This window comes from Indicator indicator, chromosome 30, assembly GCF_027791375.1.
Source record: "Indicator indicator isolate 239-I01 chromosome 30, UM_Iind_1.1, whole genome shotgun sequence".
NCBI classification, from domain to species: domain Eukaryota; kingdom Metazoa; phylum Chordata; class Aves; order Piciformes; family Indicatoridae; genus Indicator; species Indicator indicator.
In genome coordinates, this window is record NC_072039.1 from 4,039,054 (window position 1) to 4,048,354 (window position 9,301).

The 9,301-nt window shown below is 53.2% G+C and overlaps 1 protein-coding gene across 1 annotated transcript; it reads right to left on the minus strand.

Annotated features, from left to right (window-relative positions):
- On the minus strand, positions 1-7,611 carry NLE1 (notchless homolog 1). The gene is made up of 14 exons (XM_054394539.1): positions 7,470-7,611; positions 7,291-7,400; positions 7,073-7,231; positions 6,758-6,975; positions 6,587-6,666; positions 6,213-6,289; positions 4,804-4,901; positions 3,171-3,363; positions 2,589-2,724; positions 2,200-2,246; positions 1,861-2,063; positions 810-969; positions 649-719; positions 1-156 (listed from the first exon to the last, which is right to left on the minus strand). The coding sequence occupies exons 1-14, from the start codon at positions 7,609-7,611 to the stop codon at positions 144-146; spliced, it is 1,707 nt and encodes a 568-aa protein (XP_054250514.1). The 3' UTR covers positions 1-143.
- Positions 7,612-9,301: the final 1,690 nt, after the last annotated feature.

The window sequence follows — 9,301 nt, forward strand, 5'->3', positions numbered from 1 at the left end:
GTCCATGAGGGAGAGCAGCCAACAGGAAGTGGGAGTTGTGCTCCGGTCAGCCTCCATTGTCCATCCCCTCTCAGATGTCCCAGGCAGACTGTGCTGAGGACAGGACAGCTCAGGACAGGACCAGTGGCTTCATGTTGCTGCTCCTATTGACGCCATCTGCAAACAGAAAAGCTGCTGTGTCCTTGTGTCCCTGCACTGGCACTGCCACACAGCCCAGCAGGTACTACTCAAGAGCAGCCCATGAAGGAACTGTGGTCTGGGCTCCTTTGTCCAGCTGTGCTCAGACAGCAACCAGTGCACAGGAATTTGTCTTTCTGCATAACTGGGAGAAGGAAGAAGATGAGAAAGAAAGGGTCTAACTGTCTGGTATAACCATCCCTTCTGCTCTCCAGAAGCCAAAACATCTGAGTTAAATCTGACCACTGACTGCTCAGCTGGAGCAATTCTGCTTTTCTAGTCATGTCCCAGGGGACAGCAGCAGTTGCTGCCCTGAGGGAGGTCAGGTCTCTAGGCTGGGATTTGCCCCAGTGCTGTGCTCTCTGAAAGGAGATCATGCCCTAACTGCAGATCCCTGCAAGGAGACTGCAGCTCTGAGGGACACATGGAGTAGCTGAAACACCCCCTGTGGACAGACCACAGGTGACTTACATCCGCAGGCACTTGTCCTTCCCTCCGCTCGCTACCCTCTGGCCATCCGGGCTCCAGTCCGTTGCATACACCTAGCATTAAGGCAAGACTCAGCGATCTCTGCTGGGAGGAGGAGTCATCCCTGCCTCCTTCGAACAGCTTGGCTGGGCCAACCCCCTCACCTCGTCTGCATGGCCAGGCAGATCAATGGCCAGTTTCTTTGTCTTGGCATCCCAGACCTTCAGTGTGCTGTCGCTGCTGCCGCTCACCAGCAAGCGGCTGTCGGCCGACCAGGAGATCTGGTACACAGCCGAGACGTGACCCCGCAGCGACGTCAGGTACCTGGGGAGGGCAGGCAGGAAGAAGCTCTTAGAGAAGCAGGCAGCTGGGTTGTTCCAAACCTCCCCTTGCCCAGCTTTCATATTTCTTCTCCACCCGTGAGCGAGCACGGCCGTGGAGGGCACCGCGCACCCTGAGCCAGCACACACAAGGCAGCCAATTGCTATACAGAGTCCAAAGGTGGTTCGGTCGATTTAAAAACCCTCCCAGATGGGCTCAGAGCCTTCTAGGCAATGACTCTTCATCTCAACTCCTCAGCCAAGAAACCTTTATTCAGCAGGCCACACAAAGCTCTCACTGTACAGAGACATCCTTCTCTCTGACTGAGCTATCTGGATTTAGAAGGAATGTTAAAACTACCAACAAGAAAGCCAACCTCATCAGCAGAAAGGCTGATTTATAGAGAAGAGCTCTGCCCCAGAGAGCTCACCAATACTCTCACTGAAGGGTAAAAGCTGGGCTTACAGGAGCATCCAAACACCAACAGCACCACTTGTAACTACAGCAATTTACATGATCCAGAACAAGCTGTTCTCTGGCACAAGAATCATTTAAACTGGGTCAGGCTACAGTGTGCAATGCACATGTCTTCAGGGGATCAGCCAAGTGGAACATGCCATCCCACAGCAGCTGTGCCTGCCCCAGTGAACCAGCCCTGCAGCGGCAGCGTGTGCCACACAGGTAGGGTTGCACACACTGGGCCAAGCACAGAGCCCATAACACAAGAAGAGCCAAGCAAGGGACTTCCTAGCAGCAGAATTACTTCACTTGAGCTCAGGCTACAGAAATGCTGAACATGGCAGGGAGCTCCTGGTCATGACACTGGGGCCCATCTCCACATAACCTGGGCATTGTATGCAGATCCCATATGAGCACCACAACAAACCAACTCACTTTCCTGTCCTACCATCCCAGAGCTTTATGGACTTGTCGAAGGAAGCACTGGCTATTATCCGGGTGTCTGGTGAGAAGAGGACTTGGTTAATCAATGCTTGGTGGCCTGTCATCCTCTCCAGTGGCTTCTTGTCTTCTGCTGGCCTCCAAAGAAACAGCGTGAAGTCATCTGACCCTGAGACAAGCCTCTCTGGTTCCTGGCCCTAAGAAAGGGATGAAAGAGCCCAAGCCTTGTACAAGCCCAGGTGTGCAGAGCTCAGCAGCACACTACTGCTGTGCACATTTACTGCTTCCACCAGTAACAGTGTGAGAAACGACAGCAGGACAAAAGAGACTTACCCGGACTTGGTCATACCTCTGCTGTGCCCTTTTCTTCAGTTCTACCACTGAAAGAGGGAAAGAAAAAGGGGAAAAAATGAGAGATTTGCAGGGCACAGGTGAAAGGAAACTTTATAACTCTGTGATGTCAATGCAAATCCTGGCTCCATGGGCCAAGCAAACACACTTCTGACTGCTCACCCACTTTCTCGTTGCCAAGACTGGCAATACAGTTGCCATCCCTGACTGCTCAACCCTGAGCATGGACAAGAAAGGTGACCAACACCGGCACAGGACACACTCCCAACTCTCAAGATTGCTTTGGCTTGTGGTAGCATGAAGAGACATCAGATGTCCTTGGCATCCTCCCTACCACCTCTCCCAGCCTGCAATTCTGGTGCTGCACTTACAGGAGCCTCTCACATCCTGAGGGTTGATGGTGGCCTCAGCAGGTTCGAAGGCACCGGTGCGGAGAACGTAGTCAGTGCTAAGGGCCATGGTGTTGACCCAGTGAGCATGGCCCTGCAAGGTGCGGCACAGGACCCCCTGGAAACAGAACCACCTGCTCAGAGAGGGATGGACAGGCAGGACAGAGCCAGACTGTGCAGGACCCACCAGACCCTTTGGGCATCAAGGATCATCCCTAAGATTTCCATATCATCTTGGCTTGCAGGCAGGACTGCAGCTAAGCTTAGCAGGGAAGAAATGGCACTGCTCAGCTTCAGGAATGAGTTACCCACGGGGCCTTGCAAGGAAACCACAGGTTGTTGTCACTCTAGGGATGTTTCCAGCTTTTAGCCCTATCTGACACTTTCAGGGATGAAAACACTGCACAACAGCTACCCCCCTCCAGATGGTGTCAAGCAACAGACTCTAGATGGTCCTGAGGATGCAGCACACACTCTGCATCTCTATTTTTCAAGGAGCAAAGCTACAACACAGCATGACCAGGGTCCTTCACCAGCAGCCCCAGTGCTGCCTGTCTCACTTACGTCCTGGCTCCTCCAGACTTTGATGGTCCTGTCCTGGGAGGAAGAGTAGAGCAAGCCATCGCCCCCCCACTTCACACACGTCACAGACTGTGTGTGGCTGGTGAGGATTTTGTCACACCTGCCCAGCAGGGTGTCCCAGATGCGGATGCTGCCATCCTTGGAGGCACTTGCCAGGTACCGGCACTCTGGGTTTCTGTGCAGAAAGAAGATTGAATCCAATTGCACAGTGCACACAGCTCCTCCACTGAGGCCTTCCTCCATCAGCCCCAGGGGATTCAAGTGCCCAGAAGTCAATAAAAGACAACTTTCTCTTGTGGCTTAAGAACAGAGAGAGGCCAGGCAGGAGCAGAACACCAACCTGCAGAGAACAACATGCCACAAGACAGGGAAGAGGCAGATGGATGCTTCCCTCTAAACCAGTTCACGACTGCACTTTGGAGGCATCAGTCCAGGGTGAACCTGGCACCTTAGCTCTTGGCAATAACCTTTGTCTTCACTGGAGGCAGCTTTATCCCACTGGTTAACAATGGGACACAACCTAGCATCTTCCTTGGGCACTGGCTGGGGAGAGCCTTGGGCAGGGTGGGCACTCTACCTTAAGCAGGCAGTGCAGAGTGACAGCAATGGCAATGTGCCGAGTGTGCCACACTTCAGCTCCAGCAGGAAATGTGTGAACACAGAGTGGCAGGGCTGAAAGCAGCAATGTCCATCCACATGGCTCAGGGAGACAAATTCAACACACCTGGAAGCAGCTGCCAACAAGCCAGCAAAAAGAGGAGAGCTACAGCTCTCCGTCCTTCTCACATTGCCTTATCACTCAGCACACTTCTAATGTTAAGAGTGGTCCCTGGCACCAGCAGCAGCAGGGAAGAGTGTGGCCCCCCTGCTGTTGTGGAGGACCTGAGTGGAGAGAGCAGCTGGCTGGGGACAGAGGAGTGGAGCTCTGGCACGGTCATCTCCCTCCTCTCCATTTCCTCATCCTCCTTCATAATCAGTTTTGGTTAATCCAGTTTTTGTTTGCAAATAGCTGGAGTTTCCTTCTGGCAAATTCAATTTGCAGGGCTCTGCTCTGAAGGGGGTCTTTTTGTTTATTTATTTCTGCAGTGTCTTGGATTATTGGCTACAACTGACCCCATCCACCCATCTCCCCCAGACAGAGCTTTAGCTAATGGAAGGGATAAGGGGATTGCAGTTAATCAGCCCTCATGATAAACAAACCAGATGACAAAGGCAACCAGGATGCAAAAGGACAGAAAGGGAGAGCTCTGCAGAGCCTGACCTCGAGCACTGTGCAGGAAGGCTTTCCTGATCCCAGCACAAGCACACTGGGGAGGAGCCCATCAAATGTTTGTCCAGCACCATCAAAACCTTGTGTTTTCTACCACCACATATGTCATCTATGTGGGCAGAAGCACAGCCTGGCAGTGACTTCCCCAGTGACTTCACAGGGAACTGGGACTCCTGGATCTGAACTAGACATTTTTCCTGGCGTACCTTGGGGGCTGTTCCCCTGCATGCAATCCCCCTCTGTGCACCACAACAGGAAAAAGGCAAACAGGAGCAGCGCCCTTGGAGTCAGGCTGCTCTTTTCTGTAGGAGCAATGGGGAAGGGCTGGGCTGTCCCTACACTTACATGTGGAGTGGTTCCCAGCACAGACATGTGATCCATTTGGAGTGGCCGGTGAGCACCCGGCCGATCTGATTGCCGGTGGCTGGGTCCCAGAGAAATATCTGTCCAAGGGAGGAAGCAAGAGGGTTGTGTCAGGCCAAACGCATCACGTGAATCCCAGGGACCTTCGGGCTTCATTTAGAAAGCAGAGGTGTCCTTGGTGTTGCATTTACATTGGCACAAGCAGGGGGCAGGAGGACTGAATGCCCTTCCAGATCCCTGCAGCAGTCAGCTGACATGTCAAAGAATGAGACCTGCTTGCCCTCCTCTCTGCCTATAACGCTGCTGCACAGAAATATCCACCTCAAATCAAACCCAGTACAGGTCCCCAGGAAGCCAGCCTGAGCCTCTGAACACCCTGAGCCAGAGCCAGGGACTGTTTGCAGAGCGCAATGAAAGCCAGAGTGCGCTAAATGCTACTTATCATCGGATTCCGTGGGTGGGACACATGCTGGTTTTCTCCTGTTTTTTCTCTCTCTACATAAATGTTCATCCAGAGAGCCAAGGCATTAGTCATCTCCAATTTAAGAACTTGGGAGAAACAGGCTAACAGAGGACAAGCAGCTTCCTGGGTTAGATTAAAGCCTGAACAGCACCAAAGCAGGGCAGAAGCCAGCCTGGCCCAGATTTTTTCCGTGGGGTTGGTATCACAGTGGTGTGACAGAGCAGCAGCTCCGATACTGAGCATGGGACAGCAGCTCCATGGTCTCATTGCTCCCAGACAGTTCAAAGGTCAGAGAGAGTAACTACAACTCTGCAGCTCAGCAGGTCACTGACTCACTTTTAATTGAGCACTTCACTTCCCTGGGCACTTCTTAGTGCAACTTAAGTGCACACATTTTGCTCCACAGACAGGGCACAGCCTCCTGCACATTCCTGTAAGAGGAAATCTGGCTGTGTCTGAGCAGCGCTGCAGAGCACGCTGCTGCTGCTGCATGTCTAGGTCATGCAAGCAGCAGCCTTGGTTTGGCCAGGCAAATACCCTTTCTCACTCCAGACACCTCCCTCATGGTGGAGCTGTCTGCCAAGGACCACATCCAAAGCCTGGACTCTTTTCTGTACAGAGGGAAAAGCGCCTGCCACAAGACAGCAGGGCTCAGCAGCAAGAGGCAACAGAGCCTGGCCTGGCACAGAGTTCACAGATGCCAATCGCAACTACTGCGACACATCCATGTGCAAATCTCCTCTGGGGAACAGGAATCTTGCTCAGAACAACTGGATACACCCATCATGTCCCAGGAAATAAGTCTTCACCTCTAAGCCCTCACAGCCCTTTACCAAGCTTTATTTTGGTTTAGAACAGGGCTGCAGAGGGTCTCCATGCTCCCAAAGCCCCTAGCCCCACACCACATGAGTGGGGAGCCAGCACATACCTGGCTGTTCTTGCAGCCTGAGGCCAGCTTCTTGCCATCAGGTGACCATGCAATGCTGAGCACCCAGTGCCGGTGACCTGCAGAGAGAGCACCAGCACCTGTGAGTGGAGAGCTGTGACTGTGCCCAGTGTCTCAGTGTGTAGCCACTACGAGGCAGGACTGGAGGTGGGGGGAATCCTCCCTGTTCCTCCTGGCCAGACCCTCTTCCTCTACTTCATTAATTAACAAGTGCTACTCCCTGCCTGAGCCCCAGCCCCAGCCCGTATGGCTCAGGCAGCAACCAGGCTCTGGTCTGTTTATCCCCCTTAGGCACAGCGATGGTCTCTGAGAGCGGACGGTCAGGAGCTGCCCTCCTGGGACACCCCTAGCCCCACCTTTGGCTGTGAACTGCGGCGTCTCCGTGCTGAGGTCCCAGAAGCGGACAGTGGTGTCTCCAGAGCCGCTGGCCAGGTACCTGGAAAGGGAGGAAGAGCTTGGCTCAGCACCGTGTCCCCAGCTGCTGCTGTCTCACCCTGAGCTCCACATCCGCAGCCAGACCCTCGTACTTTCCCGTGGGGCTGAAGGCCACAGAGATGACAGCCTCAGTATGTCCTTCCAGCGAGCTGGTGCAGCGAGTCACTGCCCGCACCCTGAACACTGCCTGCGGCTGGTAGATGACATCCAGGACCTTCTCTGTCTCCACGCTCTGCCCCACCAGGGTCTTCTCCAGCGACGCCACGATCTCAGCATCATGGACAAAGAAAGCCAGGGGCACCGGCTCATCCTGGGGGAGAAACGGCAGGTAAGGTAGCGAGGGGCGGCCCCAGGATGGGCTCGGGGAGTGCCTGGGGAACGCGAGGTGAGGGGGGGTGGTATCTCACCTTCTGCAGGAGGGCATTGCAGACCAACTGCAGCTTGTCCGGGGTGATGGTGACCGGGACATCGAAAGGGGAGCCCAGGGTCTCCCCTGCCTCGTCCCGGAACTGGATCAGGAGCCGTTGTACATCCTCGTCCGGCGACATGTTCTGCGGGACAGGGGGCTCAGGAATCGCACCGGAGAGGCAGAACAGCCCCACAGCACCCACCCGGGCAACGATACCCGCGTTGGAGGGATGGAGCCACGACGGGAGAACCCAGCGTGGACCCCGCGGCAGGAAGAAACATCATACAGAGACCCGGCCACCACATGGGATGGAGACAGGAGAAGCCCTACAGGGGAACCCGGGAGTTCTCAGAAGGCCCCGGAGCACGTCAGCTCCCCAACCCTCCAGTATCTACATGCTGCCCCGTGATGGTCCGGGCCGCCCTGGCTCCGCTTCTTCTTGTCGAAGCCGCGCCCGTCCCCGCTCCCGGTCCGGTCCGCCTCGGCCCCACTCCATTTGCTCCCCTGCCCCGCCACGGCCCCGCTCACCGCGGCCATGTGCCCGCATGGCCCACGTGGGCCGGAAGTGGCCCTTCCGCGACGGGAGGCGCAGTGCACAGCGCTGCTGCCCCCTAGCGGCCGGCGGTGGGGATAGAGCCGTGCCGCTGGCACCCAGGGTTCCAGGCTGCAGTGGGCGAGTTCCGACCCCTGGGGAGCAGCGAGGTCAGACATCGGGGTCGAGAGCGTCGGGGTCGAGGAGCGTCGGGGTCGAGGAGCGTCGGGGTCGAGGAGCGTCGGGACCGCTGCGCGGTGACCACGGAAATACTTTCTACAGTATTTCTAAAATAAAAAGCAGCAAAACCAGCAAAAATACCCCAGGTGGGCCCAAATTGACAACCAGTCCTCACTTTACCCCTTGGCCACCATTCAAGCTTTGAGCAGTTGCCCTGAGCAGGCGGTTGACAGGCCCCCAGCCTGCTACCCTCCCCTCCGGGAGAGGCCCCATGAACAAGGTGGAGCCCTGGCAGGGACCTCTCCCTTGTTCTTTTGATGGATGTTTTTCTCACCACAGGTGTTTGCTACTGAGTCACTTGCTAAACTGAGTCTTGCCCTTGATCACATCCACCCAAAAGAGCACAACAGCTGAAGGAAACAGAGTCTTGAGCAGCATTTGTGCCCAAACCTGGTGCCTGTGCCCTAAATGCCAAGCTGGAGAACTGAAAAAGTGCAGCATGCAGGACAGGTGAGGGTTCCACTTTCCCACATGGATTAAGATTAAAGCATGTGCATAGCTCAGCACTGTGCTACAGGACCAAGCCCTGCACCTTCTCCCTCTGTCCTAGCCCAGCTTTTGACATGTCCTGTAATTAAAATATCTTCTTATTTAGCACTTAGATATAAATTATTCTTACTTCACATCACTATCATTGACACCGTCCATGAAATATTAAGAAATGTCTGCAAATGGACTCAGGACAAACTGTTCAAGGGTTTGTTTCTTTTATAAGCCCCTAATATCACCATTTAATACCCTCCTCCCGTCCCTGTAGAGTCAAATCAAAACAGAAAATTGACACAAATTTTAATATTTATATATTTTAAATCAAAACACAATTAAATAGACTATGTTTTAAGTACATGAATACTTGGGCATGAGAGAAATAAGAAGTGGTACATAGTACCAAAAAACCTACACACAGCCTTTTTTTTTTTTTTTTTGCTTTTTTTCTGGACAAAACAGTGCCTCTATACAATCAAATATTGCAACAGAATAACACTTGCTAGTCAATCAAAAGATCCTGAACATTGGAGATGATTCAAGTTCTGTGCAAAGTGATTTCTTTTGCACAAGCTTGAGGAGAGAGAAAAAAAAGCAATCATAAAATAAGAAATCCAACAGAGAAGTGTTGTTTACTAAAAATGCAGTGATAAAAGGATGGTGAGACACCAAGTACTTTTGGTACCCTGCAAAATCAATTCTGTGGAGGCAAAATGAAACAGGAGATGCTGTGGAACATGGTTGGGGTTTTACTTAACTAAGGGTTTTGTAAGTTGCAAGTGTTGACAATGTCAGGGAGAAGGGCCAGAGGTCATTAAAAACTGTTTTTCTTTGTAAACCAAACATCCGGAATTAGATATTATGTTGCTTGGAGGACAACAAGCTATGGAGAATGGCAGCAATTACTTTTGTCCTTGCTTGTGGGATGTGGAGGAAATAAAATGGAGCAGCCTGCAAGGTAGAATCTCC